Here is a 20,927-nt window from a genome sequence, read left to right as displayed (position 1 = left end):
ATGTGGGGTTTTTGTTTAACATAAAACTATTTCCATGTTTTTAGAAAACTTTTAGGGTTCACACAGAGTTTTTTGCAGGAGGAAAATCTGCCTCAAAATTCCAGACGGGAATATTTTGCTCTGCCTGCACGCTGATTTTCGCGGCGTTTTTCACCCGCGGTCATTGAGCGCCGCGGGCATAAAACACCGCGATATACACCCAAAGATAGGGCATGTCGCTTCTTTTTCCCGCGAGCCGATTTTTCCGCTCGCAGGAAAAAAAAGCCTCCGCCTCCCATTGAAATCAAACTTGTCAAGAAACTCCGTGTGAACTCATCCGTAGACTGCTTACAGTCTATTTCAGTCTAAGGCTCTGTTCACACAACAGGGTCCGAGTGTCAGCCGATAAAAACGTCAGTTTTTCTCGGCCTGTTTGCATTTGTTCCGTGCCATGTTTCCGTTTTTAAAGGCCGATTTTGACCCGTTTTGCATCCGTTTTTTTCCCTGTCCGTTTTAAAAACGGATGAATTTCAGTTTTAAATTTTTTTGCCACACACTTCCCTCTGTAGATACTGTCACAGCCCCCCTGCAGGCAGTGCCACACAGGTCCCTGTAGGTAGGGTCAGACAGCCCCCTGTAGGTAGTGCCACACAGGCCTCTGTAGGTAATGCCACACAGCCCCCTGTAGATAATGCCACAGAGGCCCCCATAGGTAATGCCACGCAGCCCCCGTAGGTAATGCCGCACAGCTGCCTGTAGGTAGTTCTACACAGCACCTCCCCAGAGATGGCACCCCCCCCCCCTACCTTTCTGTAGATAGCGCCACCATTCCAGGAGAAGTCCCTGACTTCCATATCCATATATGGACAGTGAAGTCAGGGACTTCTCCTGGAGCGGAAACACTGCCCACAGCACCGGGGATTCCGCTTCAGAAGTCCCTGACGTCACTGTGTCCTTATATGGACAGTGAAGTCAGGGACTTCTCCTGGAGCGGAAACATGGGCCGCAGCGCCGGGGATTCCGCTTCAGAAGTCCCTGACGTCACTGTGTCCATATATGGACAGTGAAGTCAGGGACTTCTCCTGGAGCGGAAACACCTGCCACAGTGCCGGGGATTCCACTTCAGAAGTCCCTGACATCACTGTGTCCATATATGGACGCAGTGGATTCAGGGACTTCTCCTGGAGCGGAAACGCTGGCCACAGCGCCGGGGATTCAGTTTCAGTATCCCTGACGTCACTGTGTCCATATATGGACAGTGAAGTCAGGGATTTCTCCTGGAGCGGAATCCCCAATCCCTGGCCACAGCGTTGCCAAAGCTCCTACAGGGAGAAAAAAAATACCCTCCTCCTCACATGCACTTCGCACTGTTAAGAGGAGGAGAGAGCAAGTGACGGAAGACACGGCCGTCACTCGGAACACATTCAAGTGATGGCTGTGTATTACCGGGCCCCATAGAATTCTATGGGAGCCGAGAGGCTGGGAGAACGGCCGAAAATAGGGCATGTCCAATTTTTTGAAGGCCGGGTTTCCCGGACCGTCAAAAAATCGGTCGTGTGAATAGCCCCATTTGGGGTCTATTGTTCCTACTGCGGCCGCATGACTGCCGTTTTTTGAACGCCCGTCACACGCCCGGGAAACCCTGTCGTGTGAATAGGGCTGTGAAGAATGGTTTATTTGCTTATATTCTCTGTATGAAATTACATTATGAATTATCAAGCAGGATGCCGAATTACTAAGATATGTATTATGTGAAAGTGATTGATAATGTTTAAATGATTTTGTTTCGTGCAGCAGCCATCTTGTCTGGAGTTCCCATCTTGGTTCTTTTGTAGTGAATAGGAAAGTCATTGTTCCTTTAATACAAGTAATGTTGATTTCGTATGTTTTATCTTTGACCTTGGTTCCCATGCGAAGCTTGCAAAGAAGGAACAGGGAGTGAGAAGGGAGGGCCAAAATATGTGTGTGGGAGAGCCACCTTACGGGAACATTCTGCCCAAGAGAGATAAGGCCACCTGCAAACCTGATGTGTGAAGAATTATAATGATGTATCTGGGATGTATCTTATTGTATGCTTTGTACTGAATAACAAATATTGTCACATTGTCTCTCATTGGTTAACCTCAAGCCTACACCCCTTCTGAATGATATTATTATTGTTTGAGTTTGGAAATAAACCTTGAGAGGAGTATTTTGAGCATACCAGCAGTGTCTGTGTGTTTTCTTCTCCTCTCTCGATATATATCGGTGAAATATCCTAATTAAGATACTGAATAATGGGGCCTGGCCTGAGAGTCTGTTTGGACTCGTATAAATTTCAATCTAATATATTTTGAGCCATAGATTTCCACGACAGGGCCTTAGTGAATCCTGGGCTCTGCCCAGGCCACTGTCACTTCTATTCTTTGTCATCTCCTAGACAGATTGTCTGTGTGCACTACCTGTGTGTGAGAGGACTGACAGAGAAGGTAAAGTATAATGGCAGTATATGCTGCTTATGTTGTGCGGTAAAAGGATTTAGGACACACACATAGATGTGAGGCAGATGCCACTGAGTGATGTCAGCTTGGGCATGTAAGCCTGATTATTACCAATAACTTACTAATTAAAGTATAAAACAGACTAAGGCCCTGTTTGCACAGAGTTTTTTGCTGGCAGATTTTGTCCTGCCTGCACGCCGTTTGCCACATTTTTTGCGGTGTTTTTGGCCGCGGCCCTTGAGTGGCGCACGCAAAAAATGCAGCGAAAAAACGTTTCTCTGCCTCCCATTGATGTCAATGGGAGGTCAGAGATGGAAACGCCCGAAGAAAGGGCATGTCGCTCCTTTTTCCCGCAAGCTTCTTTTCCGCTCATGGGAAAAAACGCCTCAGCCTCCCATTGAAATCAATGGGAGGCGTTTTTAGACTTTTTTGCCAAGGTTTCCGACGCGGTTTCAACGTAAAAAACTGCAGCAAAAAACTGTGTGTGATTTTGCACCAGGGCCTATTCGTAAACTTTGTACCAGGGCCCATTAGCCTTTTACTACAACTCTACATGCAGTAATGTGGTTTTTTTTTGTTATAATTCTCTAATGATGTGTTTACTTATAGTCTAAAGGCCACACATATTTCCAATAAAAAAACGAAAACTATTTTTCAGGAACTGAACGTTTCTGGCTACAAGGCTACCGAGAGCCTAGCTTATTTTAGATTTTTGGCCAGCCAAGTATTTGCTGCTCTTGGTTATTAGTTAGTGATTAAACCCACCATGTAGCCAATTGCTTCCCTATATTTACTAATAGCTTCCTGAGCCTGATTATTCTGGTCTGCCAATAATCCAGCTTCACTGGGCTTAACCATTATTGCTCTTCTGTGTACCGAACTCTGCATACGTTTGACCACGGCTGATCTTTTGCTCTTGTGTGCCAAAGTCTGCATATAGCTGACCACAGCTGATCTTTTTCTCCTGTGCACTGAACTCTGCATACATCTGAACAGAGCTGATCTCCTTTTCTGTTGTACTTCCTTAGACTTTGCTCCCCAGGTTAGCCTGCGCCAACCCAATTACGTCTATTCCTCCTTTCAGCTTGCTGTATTACAAACTTTTTGAAGTGCAACTCCTAAAGTGCTACGAAATCCGCATTACCATTTACTATTTTTGTAAACCGTTTCATTGCCTGGCGTGTTGGATTCCAGATCTGAGAATTAGCTTTGACCCCTTGAGAAAGCTAGACTTGTGAAACGCGCGTCAGGGCGCTACTTACCATCTGGGTCACGTAATTACGCCATTTTGCATGGGTAAGTCTATGACCAACGATCTGCTGGGTCTTACACGTATTCACCCTATTTGTGACTTAATTTAGTCACGTTTTAACTCTCACAGTGAGTTCTTTACTTTTTTGATAGAGGTAGTTTTACATGTACCATTTGAATAGATATATTTCTAATCCTGGTATAAAGATCATGTGATTTCCTCATGCTATGTATACTCTCTGTACTTGTTATGATAGTGTGCATTTAAATGGTGATCTAGACATAGACCTGTTTTTTAGATTCTCTGTTTTGTGTATAATCAATAAATTTTCTATTTTGTCATAAATGATAGCAATAGACTCCTTTTTTTCTCTAGTTTATATACACATCTGAACAGAGCTGATCTCCTTTTCTGTTGTACTTCCTTAGGCCTCATGCACACGACCGTGGTGTTATTCTGGTCCGCAAATTCCAGGACCGTGTTCCGTGGAATGTCATCCGCAGTTCATCCGTATGTAATCCGCAGTTCATCCGTATGTAATCCGCAAAAATGCGGATGAAAAAAAAAAAAAAAAAAAGGACTTTTAAACAGGATGCCAAAAGCTTGGTCAAACCCCCTTTAGAAGGTCACATGATCCGCAAATCCGCAAACTGCGGATGACACACGGCGTTGTATCCGCAATTTCCACGGGCCCATTGACTTCTATTGGCATGTCCGCACCGCATTTGCGGCCCATAATAGGACATGTCCGGAGTTTCTGCGGCACGGATGTGCGGACATGCGGAGAACCGTGAAAACACGGATAGTGGGTATGGCCACATAGAAATGAATGGGTCCGCAATTAACCCGTGGATTTGCGGTTGAATTGCGGACGCAAAAACACGGTCGTGTGCATGAGGCCTTAGACTTTGCTCCCCAGGTTAGCCTGTGCAAACCCTATTACGTCTATTCCTCCTTTCAGCTTGCTGTATTACAAACTTCTTGAAGTGCAACTCCTAAAGTGCTACAAAATCCGCATTACCACTTACTATTTTTGTAAACCGTTTCATTGACTCGCCTGTTGGATTCCAGATCTGAGAATTAGCATTGTTACACTATCCATCATTCATCTTGTTTAGTTAATTTCATAAGGAAAAAGTGTCTGAAGGAGTAACTATTAGAATACAATGACCCACATTTACTTCTAAAAGTTATACAGCGTGAACTTTGACAAGGCAGTCACAGAATGTGCCAAATTTATCACAGTGATGCATGCTGTATAATAATTTTGGCGAATACTTATTCCTCTTTCTTATACCACCTTTGAGTTTGCAGATTTTGCACCAGAATTTAGTTTTATTTTTGGCAAATTTTGGTGCATTTTAAGCCACACCTTTCCCGCTAAGCCACGTCTCCTTTTCTATATACTGTTAAAAAATGTCTAGTGAGGTGCAAACATCCAAATTGTGCCAAAATGCACCAATTTGCGCCAAAATTGGGCAAATTTTTTTATGTTTTATAGACCCAGACACAGTAGTAGATCTGCCCCATTGTTTATGTACCAGTCTTCTGTCCTAAAATGTGGGGTGGAATAGAACATAGAGAAAATAAAGTTAAGTAAATGTTAAATATATTTGCTAAAATTTAGTCCGGATTTAAATATATATTAGTATTTGACTATAAGGAAATAACGTTTTTAAAAAATAACATCCAGCAATGAGATACATCAGATTTTATAGGCCTTAGATGTGCATCACAACTAACCCAACTGTTCAGCTTGTCCACACACAACAGTATTGCTGCAGAAAATTTGTGCAGCAATTCCGTTGAAAGTAGAAGGCTTTCTGCTGCGGCAAAAACGCACCATTTCCCTGTGGTTTTTGCGGCAGAAAATGGTGCGTAAATTGCTGCGTTTTTCCCAATGTTAGGAGATGGTGACATCTCCTATGAAAAACGCAGCAATTCTGGACACTTTCCGTTGCAGGAATTGACATGCTGCGATCCACAAAATACGCACAACAGGTCAATTTCGGCTCGGAAATTTTACGCAGCATGTGGATGAGATTTGTTAAATCTCATCCACTATGTTGCTACTGTATTCTTCTTTGTTTTTTCCGGCCGAAATTCTGGCCGGAAAAAACGCAGCAATTCCGTAGCGTGTGGACGAGTCCTTAACAGGTACATATATCTTTACATAACATAGTTCATGCACCCTGAGCAAATGTGGCTTAATTAGAGAAACAATATAGTTAAAGAATAATCATCATAGACATGGCATAGACATAAAAATTTGGCCACATATGACAATTTCTGAGATTCTTTAGCAAACGGAATGCGTCGAGAAAGGAGCATTCACCGAATGATATTTCCCACAATATGAATGATTTTTGCTATGGAAATATTTTTGCATTTTTTATCAGACCATAGTAAAGTAAATGATCTGATTTACCCTTTACCACTAACGGGCAAGAAAAAGGTATAAATGATAATTGCTCAGCTAAAATGGGCACATTGTTCACATGGCTAACAATAATCACCCCATGTATGGCTAGCTCTAGACATACAATATTGAAATTTACTTTTCTCTACACAGGCCACTTTTATTTCATAGATAGGGATGTATTTTTAAAAAAAAAAAAAAAAAAATATATATATATATATATATATATATATATACACAGTGAAGGAAATAAGTATTTGATCCCTTGCTGATTTTGTAAGTTTGCCCACTGTCAAAGACATGAACAGTCTAGAATTTTTAGGCTAGGTTAATTTTACCAGTGAGAGATAGATTATATATAAAAAAAAAAAAGAAAATCACATTGTCAAAATTATATATATTTATTTGCATTGTGCACAGAGTAATAAGTATTTGATCCCTTTGGCAAACAAGACTTAATACTTGGTGGCAAAACCCTTGTTGGCAAGCACAGCAGTCAGACTTTTTTTGTAGTTGATGATTAGGTTTGCACACATGTTAGATGGAATTTTGGCCCACTCCTCTTTGAAGATCATCTGTAAATCATTAAGATTTCGAGGCTGTCGCTTGGCAACTCGGATCTTCAGCTCCCTCCATAAGTTTTCGATGGGATTAAGGGCTGGAGACTGGCTAGGCCACTCCATGACCTTAATGTGCTTCTTTTTGAGCCACTCCTTTGTTGCCTTGGCTGTATGTTTCGGGTCATTGTCATGCTGGAAGACCCAGCCACGAGCCATTTTTAATGTCCTGGTGGAGGGAAGGAGGTTGTCACTCAGGATTTGACGGTACATGGCTCCATCCATTCTCCCATTGATGCGGTGAAGTAGTCCTGTGCCTTTAGCAGAGAAACACCCCCAAAACATAATGTTTCCACCTCCATGCTTGGCTTGACAGTGGGGACGGTGTTCTTTGGTTCATAGGCAGCATTTCTCTTTCTCCAAACACGGCGAGTAGAGTTAATGCCAAAGAGCTCAATTTTAGTCTCATCTGACCACAGCACCTTCTCCCAATCACTCTCAGAATCATCCAGATGTTCATTTGCAAACTTCAGACGGGCCTGTACATGTGCCTTCTTGAGCAGGGGGACCTTGCGGGCACTGCAGGATTTTAATCCATTACGGCGTAATGTGTTACCAATGGTTTTCTTGGTGACTGTGGTCCCAGCTGCCTTGAGATCATTAACAAGTTCCCCCCGTGTAGTTTTCGGCTGAGCTCTCACCTTCCTCAGGATCAAGGATACCCCACGAGGTGAGATTTTGCATGGAGCGCCAGATCGATGTCGATTGACAGTCATTTTGTATATCTTCCATTTTCTTACTATTGCACCAACAGTTGTCTCCTTCTCACCCAGCGTCTTACTTATGGTTTTGTAGCCCATTCCAGCCTTGTGCAGGTCTATGATCTTGTCCCTGACATCCTTAGAAAGCTCTTTGGTCTTGCCCATGTTGTAGAGGTTAGAGTCAGACTGATTAATTGAGTCTGTGGACAGGAGTCTTTTATACAGGTGACCATTTAAGACAGCTGTCTTTAATGCAGGCACCAAGTTGATTTGGAGCGTGTAACTGGTCTGGAGGAGGCTGAACGCTTAATGGTTGGTAGGGGATCAAATACTTATTTCTCTGTGCACAATGCAAATAAATATATATAATTTTGACAATGTGATTTTCTGTTTGTTTTTTTTAAATATAATCTATCTCTCACTGGTAAAATTAACCTAGCCTAAAAATTCTAGACTGTTCATGACTTTGACAGTGGGCAAACTTACAAAATCAGCAAGGGATCAAATACTTATTTCCTTCACTGTATATACATAACAAATGCATTTTAGTACACGTACAGCATATCATGACAAGCAGTTTTTTTTACAACAAGTATATAAATTGATCCTAATGTACTGTATTGTTACATGTTGCAAAGGTAAGGGAAAAAGGCTGTATGGAGGGTGCAGCTGTTAGTCCCCAGAGTATTACACCTCCACAAAGGAGTAGACAAAGATCAATTCATAATATTCACAACGCATTTCCACCCCGGCTCTTCTTTAGGTATGAGTTATCTGATGAAGACCCCAGTATTGGGTCAAACTGCATTGTACAGTCTACAATGTCTTAGTCTACTCATTTGTGGAAGTCTCGTTCGCTGGGGACTAACAGTCGAACCATCTATGTAGACTTCTCCACTTACCTTTCAAATATAAGACGTACAAAAGAAAGCAAAAAGTGTCAGTGTGAGTAAATGAACAACTTACTGAGATTTTTGAAGCTCTCTATATAACTCCTTCATTTGATCAGTATCTTCTTCTGTACTATATTTCTATTGAGACACAATCATAAATAAAATCTGAGAAGAACTTAATGCACTTACATTGAAACCAATATATGTTCAACATAATTCTGCAGGCTTTATGTTATCATACCATTTAAGGCTATTTACATCTTTGAAAACGATTTTATATTTTTTTACACATTTATATAAAACAGTGTATCAGTGTGATTGGTGCAACTTTCGAATTACTTTTTATTAAAGTTATGAACATGTAAGTTCATAACTTACATGTGACCGATTACAGGTGGATCCTGCATGTCAGACATACGCAGCCCGCGCTGACACTGAACCCGTGAGTCCCGCTGATCTGACGGATTCAGGTTGTAGCGAACTATACAGCTGCTTTCTATACAGAATACAAAGCAACTGTATCTCAAAAAATAAACATAATTTTTAATAAGAACTAATTATAAAGTTGCACCAAACACACTGATTGACCTTTTTATTATTATTTTTTTTTATCTTTCATGGGTTTACATAGCCTTTAACCATATTTCATCATTATTTGTCATAGTATTTCCTGCAGAGGTTAAACTAATGAGGTTTTTTGTTTTTATGTTTATGTTTTTTGTACCTAGCCTACACAATATTCAGCACAAATAATATATATATTCAATGTCACTACCTATTTATTTCCTTTTTTTTTTTCTTTTTACATGAGTTGACTAGTGCCCTCAGTTGTCCAGCTCATCATACACTGACAATGTAAAAAATAGTAACAGTACAGTCACACGCGGCATATATGCCTTGTATATCTACAGTGCATGTCTATGGGAAAAATATATCCCGCAACTCAGACAGATTTCTCTAGTTCTTGTGTTGCAGAATATTTTTCCCATAGACATACATTGTCAAGTTTTCAGCAGTTTATGTCTACGCTGCGGAAATACAAAGCAGATACGCCACATGTGACTCCACCTTTACAAGAAAAAAATAGCAACAAAAACCATGTGAACAGAGCCTCATGTGACCATAAACATAGAATAACTGTTGATTGAATGGTTCTTTAGCCAATAATTCTCAGTTCCAATTCCTTCTTTTAATATGCAATATTTAGTCAAGTATATAATTTTAATAGAAATGGGGAGGTAAGTGGCTGAAATATAAGGACCAGAAAGAAAAATCCAATGTCTATGGCAACTGGTAAACTGGTCCAACTCTCCGACTAAAATGAATGTTCAATTTGGCTAAACAGGCATTTGATATAATTTCTTTAGTGGGAGGGAAACAAGAGGCGGACGACACGTCTAGCACTGTTTATATTAACAAAAATAAAGGACAGCTAAAAATCCACCTTGATTTTTCCTAGATTGCTCCAATGAAAGACTTAAAGGGACTTTTAGGCTGAGCCTATAGATATCAGATAACAGCGGATGTCACCACAAACCTCCAACTATCATCTAATGTCTATGGCAAGCTTTAGAGTGATGTATGTTCTGCTGTGTATTTATAGTGGGTTTTACCAGCGGGCTGTAGAGATGTTCTAGGTGAATGGTTTGCTCCAGTTCTTTTACTTTCTTTGTTAACTGGTTATTCTCATCTTTTAATCTGAGAAAAAAACATAGGTAGGACATGTTGAATAGTATACATCTAGGGAGGGAATAGTATACATCTAGGAGTATAAGGCCTCATTTACACGAACGTGATATACGTCCGTGCGACGCGCGTGCTTTTCACGCGGGTCGCACGGACCTATACAAGTCTATGGGGGCATGCAGACAGTCCGTGAGTTTTGCTCAGTGTGAGTGCGCTGAAAAAAACTCACGACATGTTCTCAATTTCTGCGTTTTTCGCGCATCACGCACCCATTGAAGTCAATGGGTGCGTGAAAACCACGAAGGTCGCACGGAAGCACTTCCGTGCGAACTACGTGATTCGCGCAAGAGCTGTCAAACTCTGAATGTAAACAGAAAAGCACCACGTGCTTTTCTGTTTACAAACATCCAAACGGAGTGTCTTAGAGATGAGCGAACCGAACTTCACCGGGTTCGGCCGAACTCGTTTTGACCGAACCCGGCAAAAAAATTTCCGGTACGTGACGTCAGGAGACAGTCACTGTCCAGGGTGCTGAAAGAGTTAAACTGGTTCAGCACCCTGGACAGTGACTTCCGATCACAATATACATGAACGTGTAAAAAAAACAAAAACTTCTGACTTACCGATAACTCCCGGCTTCTTCCTCCAGTCTGACCTCCCGGGATGACAATTCAGTCCAAGTGACAGCTGCAGCCAATCACAGGCCAAGCACAGGCTGCAGCCAATCACAGGCTGCAGTGGTCACATGGACTGCCGCGTCATCCAGGGAGGTGGGGCCGGATGTCAAGAGAGGGACGCGTCACCAAGGCAACGGCCGGGAGACCGGACTGGAGGAAGCAGGAAGTTCTTGGTAAGTATGAACGTCTTTTTTTTATTCACAGGTTGCTGTATATTGTGATCGGAATTCACTGTCGAGGGTGCTGAAACAGTTACTGCCGATCAGTTAACTCTTTCAGCACCCTGGACAGTGACTGACATCGACTAGCATCATCTCTATGATGGCGGCTGCGCGAAAATCATGCAGCCGCGCATCATACACTGATGACACACGGAGCTGTCAAGTGCCTTTTGCGCACGCAAAACGCTGCGTTTTTTGCGTGAGCAAAACGCACACGCTCGTGTAAATGAGACCTAAAACTTTGATTGGCTTTGATCTTTTGGGTTACAGGTAGAATGAACAATTTTCTCAGCATGCTTCAAATTAATAAAATGTTACATGGATGTATATTTCAATTTCGTGCAAGTGCTTCCTTTTAGAGAATAATTTTACAATGTATGATTGGTTAGACTTGGGGTAGGATGGCCATAGTTTTTTTTTAACTATGTAGAAATTGTTTCACACACTTTATCAATTTGGTGCCCATTCATTAAAAATAAGAACACGCAATATGCAAAAAATGGTCTCCACACTATTTATAAATATTTTGCACATGCTTCTGCCATTTTCAACTCCATATATACTGCAAATAACTACCTGCAACATATAAAGCTTACCTTAGGGGTGTTCGGCCTATGGCATCACACAGGGTACCTCACCTCTTACTACTGAACGGGGCATCAGTGGTCGTGATGGGCTAGAAACCTGAAACCTACATCCCCGTTTTTCACAGGTTCAGGTTCCAAATGTGTAGACAGCCGCACAGAATGCACCTTCACTCCCTAGTTTATTGAGTTTTATGCTATTGTATGGTAGTGTTATTTGGGCATGGTATGGTATATCTGTACACTGTGTTTATTGGGTACCATATAGTATAACTTAAGAGGGGTTTTTTCAATGGCAGGACACTATCAAGTACATTTAACACATGGCTTACTGTAACTGGTATTTTTGTGAGACAGTACCACTAGGTAAATTTGCTGATATTGTAAGAATCAAATACATGTAGTCAGCTTTATATTGTACATAATTATCTATAACCAACTTGCTCATAGTTGATCTAAGTTCACACAGCTCCTCATTTTCTGTTTGTAAAATTTCCCAGTCCTGCAGAAACTCTGTGTTCTAGAAAAAGGACAAAGTAATTAGTAATATTTAGACTAAAATAATACGATTTACATTTTCTCAATGACTCTCTCTAGGTTAGGCAATTCCTGCTTATTGCTTGATACAAGCAACATTTCCAGACAATCACCTATGTGGATAATGTCTTTGGTTTGTTTTCTTTATTTTTATATTCTCCATCATAGCGCCTAAGTCAATCCAAATGATTCATTGATTAATAGAATATTAAAATACCTACATTTGTGAGCAAATCTACTTTTGCTCCACTTTTATGTCTGTCTACTTCTGATTTTAGCAGTATAACGAAATAAACAAAGGCTTGTGATTTATATTGGTTATATTTGCTTATAACATAAGAAGCCCTTTAGTGCACATAGAAGATGTGAAAATACCTAATAGCTTACTTTATTCAGTTTTCAGCCCTTGTGTGCGGCTACTCTATTCTTATGCCTCTATGACAACACTTCTTGCCTGTGCTATGATCTTGGTCATAGGGACACTGAGTGAATCACAGTATCCATTAATATGATCAGGTCAGTAAAGATGTGGATGGATTGGAATACACAGAATGCCTCAATGATGACAGTAAACTGCCAGAACACAGAGTAGGAAGAATAAGCCATAAAGACCTAGAGCCAGGGTGGAAAAGCTTTTTGACAGATTCTGTCAAAATTTGCATTTTTTTCTGGGAAATTCTCTTAATTATCAAGGTACCAATTAGAATTGGGCTACATGGTGACAGTAAATCACAGTAGATTGTGGTATAACTGCGGTCGAGATGTAATTCCAATTATTTCCTTGTGGGGAAAAAAGTTTCAAACGACCCTAAGACGAGGGCAACACTATACACAGCTTTATCAGGTTAACAATAATGTGAGGTACCTACAATAAGGTGACAGCCACAGACCCTAAATATGTCCTTATTCCAGTGACAGTCACAGAGCCCCAATCACAGTGACAGCCACGGACCCCATTATACCTCCGTAACAGTGACAGCCACGAACCACCAATAACAGTGAAAGCTACAGACCCTCAATAACAGTGACAGCCACAGACTTTCTTGTTTTCTTATATCAGTTCTATATCTAAAAATGTTAGAAACAATGCAATCATTTACATATTACATTGTGATCAAGGTTGCAAAATGTCTTGAATATTTCTTCACCTCATTAGAAGATTTCTGACACTGAGCTCTTCCTTGCTCCAGCAGCTCCTCTGTATTCTTCAAGCTAACAGCTGTCTGTTGCCATCGTTCCTTCCAATACAATGTTACCTGCTGCTGCTCCTGGATTTGGGAACCCAACTGTTCATGTGCTTGCTCCAAAGCCACTTCCAGGTCCTGGCAACAGATTTGTAGTTTGTCTCTTTCCTCTTGGATCTGAGTATAGGAAGCCCTAGAAATCCCAAACAATACAATGTAATAATTTTTTAGCCTAAAAACCAGAGGGAAGGACCCACAAAGACAAGAACACCTGTGTTTTGTTTTTTTTAACAGATTAGCAGTGTATTTCAGTATGAATGCAGCCACACGCGGGTCTGTGGTCTATCCTAATAAATCATTATTTCTGACCATGCACATATGATATACACGGACACACCTATAAGCCATTCCATGGACATCCACAGGAAAGAAAAAGCATTTTTTAATGATTGAAGAACAGTCAGATGACGTGAAATGTCTTGCTGTATACATAGCAGGTGCAGTAAACCGTTTATGATCTCATATTCTCCCCTAGAAACAATATTTATAGGGGAAAAATATCTCACTTAAACGGCATGCATTGGTCTGTGTAGTATAAGAGGAAGATGGTGGTACAGTATGAATCCATAGAATTCAATGGGCGCCATATTGGTGATCCGGTCATGGGCATAAGGGCTTGGTTGACTATTACCTGTGTTCCTGTATCTGTAAGGCTGCATTCTGACACCTGTAATATAGCTCTTTCTAAGAGCCGTATATTTAGAGCCATAAATAGGGCTGGATCAAGTCACTTATAATCAGGACAATCGTAAAGAAAATGGCTTATTACATCCATCTGAATGCAGCCTAAAACTGATGACAAATGCTGGTTTCTCTCAGTCAGGGGGATAGAAGTAAGGTCTTGTACACATAAACGTACAGAAGAGGCTTTTAGTGCTTGGTTTGGATGCCCTTTAGTTGTTTTCTAGCATCTACTTTACAAGCAAATGGAATGAATCCATACTCACCTGCATTTGAAGGAAGTGATTTGCAAAGTTTTAGCTATCTAAAGCTAATGCTGAGGTCTGGTGGATGTGAATTTTATATAACATGTTATCATTTTGAATGACATATCTTTGTATGTGTTTTTGGAAAACTTAATAAAAAAGTTTTTGAAATAAAGCTAATGCTGAGAATATTGATCGCCACAAAAATAAGAGTTTTTAGTAACTATGTAAGACATTTCTCATTTTGTTCTTGTACTAACCAATCACGTACCATTCATGCTTTCTCTTGGTTGTGAAAAAAGTACATCAGGGGCAATGCACTGATAAAATATAATCCACGAGATGGATGAATTTCAATAGAGAAAATAATTTATATTGTGGAAAATATCCATTCTATATGCCCCTTTCCTAATAAGGATTTCGATTACAAATACATTTAATCAGATCAACGGAAAATCCATATGTCCATGGCTGCTTTTCATTCATATTGGTTCAGGACTGGTTAAAGCTTTCATTGTCCAATACATTTAATCTGCAACACCTAGGTCTGTAAGGCCTAAGAGTGATATAACTCAACTCATACAAATATAATTTGTCTGCTTGTACATGATAATAATTGAAACATACAACCCATTTTCATCTTTTGTTTCTGTATCCAGTCACCTGAGATCCTGGACACTCTGGCTATCCTCATCAGTCTCCACGGCAGCCATTAGTGTTTGCTTCTCCTCTAAGAGTTGCTTGCGCTCAGACTCAAGCGCAGCTGCAAAGTTGCTGGAAATCTTGTACTCTGCTTGAGTCTGGTGAAGCTCTTCCAATGCATTCTGAAGACTTTGCTGTATTTGACCCAACTCAGTTGTTAACTTCTCATTCACCTGGTTGGAAAACAACCGCAATGATGTGTTCACACATCACATCTTTAACCTTAATAAAACACAATAGCCAGATAATATCCACCTCCTATACCTACATAATTGGACAACAAAATTTATTCTATAGCACATTAAAGATCCCAACTTTTGTTTAGTCTGAGCAGTTATTGTGATTACATGAAGTGTATTTGAGAAAACGTAATGGAACTATTTTTCAGACCATTGAGCTTATCTCTGATATTAAAGGGGTTCACCGGAACTTTTATATTGATGGCCTATCCTTAGGATAAGTCCTCAATATCTGATCGATGGGGATCCAACTCCTGGCACCCTGCCAATCAGCTGACTGTAGGGGCCAGGGCAACAAACACTGCGGCCTCTTCATAGTTTACCAGGCACAGCGTCGTACACTTCCGTACCCCCACCGATCTGATATTGATGACCTAGGCCATCAATATAAAAGTCCCAGAGAACCCCTTTAAAATTATTGCACTGGGGACATACAGTATATGACAATGATTTTACAAGGAAAGACAGACAGATTGTAGCTGTTATTTTGTCAAATGATTGGGTTCTATGGATTTTACCACACATTTGCACTAAAAAATGTTGTCTGCTTTGGGGAATCTCTACTTCTTTGAAGGGTCCCTTGACAATAGGTTCCCTTCCTTACAGCACCACCACAGTACAAATTACACAGTGGTTATTCATATCAATGGGTTGTCTATGTAATGCAAGACAGGACAGGTCCTTGGGAGTGAGAGACGCTCTTTGTAATGCTCTCCCCTCTGGCCGAGATGAGGATCCTAAACACAGGATCCCCCTCGATTAACCCAGAATTGGCTAATAGAGTATATGAAAACTGGTTTTATAAACAAGACAGCCTTCTTTAATATCATATGATTTAACAAGACTTCTTAAATCCTTACTTGTTTCAGTATCACCAATTCTTCTTTCATTTGCACTTTTTCTTGGTCCTGTCGATTTGCCTGCGCTTTGGCCCCAACTAGTTCAATATGGAGGTCACTGACCTGGTCATTAAACCCTTCTCGTCCTCTCTGGGCTCTCTCCAATTCTAGAGATAGCTCCTGTGTGCGTCGATGCAGCTCAAGCTTTTCCTATTTGGATGACAGAGATTGATACCAGCCCGTGTCAAAGTTAGTAAGCAATCTTAAAGAGGCTCTGTCACCACATTATAAGTGTCCTATCTCCTACATAATGAGATCGGCACTGTAATGTAGGTAACACCAGTGTTTTTTATTTAGAAAAACAATCTATTTTCACCAAGTTATGAGCGATTTTAGCTGTATGATAATGACTTTCGTAATGGACAACTGGGCGTGTTTTACTTTTTCACCAAGTGAGCGTTGTGGAGAGAAGTGTATGACCAATCAGCGACCAATCAGCATCATACACTTCTCTCCATTCATTTACTCTACGCATAGCGATCCTGCGTTGTTCACTATGTGCAGCCACATACACCCACATTAACATTACTGAAGCGTCTTGACAGTAAATAGACATCGCGTCCAACCAGGACGGCATGTCCATTCACAATCCCGACACTTCGGTAACGTTTGTGTGTGACTTACAGCACAGCACATCAAGATCATGTTGTGCTGTCAATTACAGCGAGATCTCGCGAGATTACGCTTGCTGCGCTGTAAGTCACACACAAACGTTACCGAAGTGTCTGGATTGTGAATAGACATCCCGTCCTGTTTGGATGCGATGTCTATATACTGTCAAGACACTTAAGTAATGTTAATGTGTGTGCATGTGTCTGCACATAGCAAACAACGCCGGATCACTATGTGCAGAGTAAATGAATGGAGAGAAGTGTATGACGCTGATTGGTCACTGATTGGTCAGCATCATACACTTCTTTACAATGCCCACTTGGTCAAAACTAAAAACACGCCCAGTTGGGCATTAAGAAAGTCATTAGCATAAAGCTAAAATCGCTCATAACTTGGTGAAAATAGATAATTTTTCTAAATAAAAAACTGCTGTAATCTACATTACAGCGCCCATCACATTATGTACAAGATAGACCACTTACTACCTTAAAGAGGCTCTGTCACCACATTGTATCTCCTTAGTCATCCTGTCACCATATTTACCTTCAAAAATCGTTCTCTGTCAGTTTGAGCAACGTTCAGTCTTAAAGTCAGATCTGAAACTTTCTCGTCCAACCGTAATACTTTGGAGGACAGAAGCTCTTTCTCCTATTAGAAACAACAGCTTTAAGAAATGATAAAATCTAAAATATGGCTCATATTTGGGAAAACGGCTAGTCCTGTTTCTGTGCCCATACCAGATTAATGTTGTTAAAGTGTAGCTGGAGTTCAGCAAGCTCATCCAGAAGGTTTTGATGAGTTTGGATTGTATATGTTGCTCTCTGGTTTGCTTCATTTGTTTGACTAAGAGCCAGCTCACTCCCCTTTAAAAAAAAAAGTGAATAGTGACATATTTTACATAATATATTGCATTGTTTCACAGTGCTTTATTTTTTAAACTAATGCTGACTTTTGGCTGAGGAACTATATATATATATATATATATATATATATATATATAAGAACAAATGTTGTTTTTACGCTAAGAATATTGCAATGTTTGTAACAGTTCAAATGTTCTTGACATCTTTGCCAAATACTGTACAAGTACAAGATGCTAAGGAAAAACAAAGTAAACATATGTGTGTAAAGTCTTGATACTCCCATTTGAAACGGTTTTATTGTTCATTTTAATATGTTTGCATACAAATGTCTCATCCAGAAGTGGAGAAGAGCAACAGATAGTTGCAATAAAGGATCTTCCTACTGCCAGACAAGGCTGTAGCACTGCTATACTGCAAATCTAAAAGTTCTGTGGGTTCAGATGGCCCCAGGATATCTGAGAAAGCTGTAAATTCATGTTGATGACAGTCATTTGTATATTTCAGTGAAGCATTTCTCTTGTTAATATTCAGAGGTAGCATAGATGGTCTGGCCAGGACCTGGGTTGGAGTGGCCCACCAAAGAACCAGAGGATCTTCTGGTGGGCCCAGACTTTGACACAATAATGGGCCCAAAACGTCTGGCAGCAGACAACTCCATTTTCAGGTGACTTTGAATCAGGGGTGGACATACCATTGTTGTAACCTCTGCAGCTGCACAGGGGCCCAGTAGGTAAGGCCCACTGTCACCTTAAAGAAACCTTCTTCTGTCTATTAGATTGCATGTAAATTCCTGAGCTAATGAATTTTATGGCTAACAATTACTCATAGAAATTAAGAGAGAAATAAGGGGGTGATTTATCATGAGATATTGAAAAGCAAGGGGCCCATATACTGTTCTTGCACAGGGGCCCTCAGTTGTCTGTGTCCGCCACTGCTTTGTAGCTAACCACTTCCAATTAGGGTCTATTTCTTATGGGTTGATTCACAAATAGCCTATTACATCTTATAGATGATACAGTATGTCCTATATGTGCAATGATAACAACAAAGATTTTGATACAATTAAAAGTGAACATGCTCATTTTCTGCATAGATGGAGGGATTGCCCTCTGGCTAATTTCCACTGGTGGTCCCAAGTTACCCCAGTCCAATGCTGGCCAGGACGGTCATTGACTGGTTTCCCTTATCCAAGATGTATTCAAGCCACCTTACACTCAGCCTGACCGTGATTTCCCCTGATTACCTCTCGTAATTTCCTGAGCTCCTCCACAGCTTGGTTCTTTTCTGCGTCAAGAATCTTCACACGATTTCGGAAGTATACAAGGTTTTCTCTGGCTGTCTTTAATTCCCGATTCACCTGATCATTACCCTTTAAAAGAATAAAAACAGTAACATTTAGAAGTAAGTGATAGATCTATAAATGCATTTGTACCTCTGTCCAATTATGGTTGACATGTCAATATAGGTATAACTAAAGAATGAATGAATGAATGAATATGGCCATTTCTGTATTACTTCACTCTGTAGTTTTATATATTTACTTGCTCAATGAATTTGTTGGTATCACAAGCACAGAACAAGTTTACATGCACTCAAAATAATTTAATTTTGTCACAAAAGATGGAAAGAAAATATGACATGACTTAATATCAGAAAAAAACAGATGCACTGATTTCTTTTACCTTAGATATTTTCTGGTTCATCATTTCATTTGTGTAGTTGAAATTTTCCAAACTAGATTTGGCCAGCATCACTTCCATCTCCAGATTAATAATCCTGTCAAAAAACAATTCTCAATTTCACAGTGTTATGTTTAGTTTATGGTTACTGTTTGGATTAGTATGTAATGTAAATTGGAGAAAATTTTATTTTTCAATATCTGCCCGATATGTGTCCAAAAATGTTCATTGGCACTAGTTCTGCAGAAGGGACTTCTCCACTGTTTCCTTCCATAGCAAACTAGGTACAGTAGCTCAAATCTAGATTTACAACCTCACCTATCATTTCTATACTTACACAACTTGCCAATGAAATACAATGATTAAAAGAAGAAAGATGTAACCGCCAAGAGTTCACACTGTTGTATAAGGGTCTCTAGCTTTGGCTCAAAGCTGTCACAGCAACAGTTTTTTTTCCATGTAATGGGGAATGATCAGTCAATGATCCTTTCGTGTTGACACATAAGTACCTGCTGACGTATCAATGTCTTAGCTTGCCTCGCTGCACACTTGCTGCTTGCTAAGCTGCACAAAGTTGTCCATTAATATTTCCATAACTCTGTACATTGTCTATTGTCCTCTGAATGTTTGCTATTGTTGATTTTGATTGTAATCGAAACTCTAGAAACGAAGGACTATTACAGAGTTAAATAAAAAGACTTGCCTGTCTTGTAGTTCTCCACGTTGTTTCTTGTCCTCAAAACGGGACACTTCTAGCCAGCCTTTCTCTTTCTCCAACTGGGATATTGAGGACTCTAGTTGCTAAGTTAAGTACAAATTGCGCAAGTGAACAAAAAAATACTTATATAAAACTAATGACTATACTGTAATTGGCTTATCCTACTGTGATACACTATATGTACTTAGTGTTTATGCCGATTTTTCCTCACACCTGGCATACTGATAATATATTACTTAGTGCATTTCAAGGTCTTTCAAAAGGCCGCATTCATAAATTGGCATGAGCAGACACTAAGAAATACTACTGCTATGAGTGAAATAAAAAATCGAAACAATTATAAGTTGAGGGCTCATCCACACGGCAGAGCAATGTGCCCAGAGCCTCTACAGCAGTGCGCAGAGGCCGCATGGCTCCATAGTATCCGTGTTCTGCCATAGAGACTCCATCAGGTGCCTATGTACGGTGATGTTCTCCCCTAGAAGCCCCTTCCCTCTGCCGGGATTGGATGCATCTAAGGTGTAAGACTGCCAGGAGTTATCTCGAATAACGGGAGTTGTGGCAGTACCCATGAGATCATTGTGATGTATATTTTCATCACAGAGCGGGAACTAGCACCCACTCGTGATGGATATATACGTCATATAGCGTGAAGGGAGTAACTGCACTGATGAGATTGAATGAGACAGGTACTGGTACATTTGGGACCTCACTATAAAATGCCTTTTTTTCCCCAAATCAAATTATACCTACAGTCCTTTAGTAGGCTTCCAGTTATATTAAACAGCAGGTAAGGGGCTCTTTAGTTATTCTCAGTCGGGCACACATATATTGCAAACAAAAAACATTTTTAACTTGCATATGTATGCTCCGCAAAGCTATGTTGATTTTGCTGCTGGCTCTCCACCTGGCCGCCTGAGACTTCCAGCTTGTCCTGTGTGCTCACCAGTAAGCTGTCTCAAATGGGACCACATTACATATCCTATTTATAACTATTAC

At 40.4% G+C, this 20,927-nt stretch overlaps 1 protein-coding gene across 1 annotated transcript in view; it reads right to left on the bottom strand.

Moving 5' to 3' along the window:
• Positions 1-17,403, bottom strand: part of LOC142750426 (uncharacterized) — a 33,993-nt gene extending 16,590 nt beyond the window's left edge. Inside the window, exons 1-8 of the mRNA XM_075859427.1 lie at positions 17,380-17,403; positions 17,212-17,316; positions 16,018-16,206; positions 14,880-15,091; positions 13,195-13,423; positions 11,842-12,029; positions 9,955-10,039; positions 8,415-8,479 (exon numbers count right to left, since the gene is read on the bottom strand). Of these exons, the coding sequence (XP_075715542.1) occupies positions 8,415-8,479; positions 9,955-10,039; positions 11,842-12,029; positions 13,195-13,423; positions 14,880-15,091; positions 16,018-16,206; positions 17,212-17,316; positions 17,380-17,403 (1,097 nt within the window). The remainder of the gene's footprint in view (positions 1-8,414; positions 8,480-9,954; positions 10,040-11,841; positions 12,030-13,194; positions 13,424-14,879; positions 15,092-16,017; positions 16,207-17,211; positions 17,317-17,379) is intronic.
• Between the last annotated feature and the right edge of the window lie 3,524 nt (positions 17,404-20,927).

The sequence above is a fragment of the Rhinoderma darwinii genome, chromosome 3 (genome assembly GCF_050947455.1).
Source record: "Rhinoderma darwinii isolate aRhiDar2 chromosome 3, aRhiDar2.hap1, whole genome shotgun sequence".
In the NCBI taxonomy this organism is placed as follows: domain Eukaryota; kingdom Metazoa; phylum Chordata; class Amphibia; order Anura; family Rhinodermatidae; genus Rhinoderma; species Rhinoderma darwinii.
Note: the sequence above shows the minus strand (reverse complement) of the source record. Positions and strands in the feature narration are given on the sequence as shown.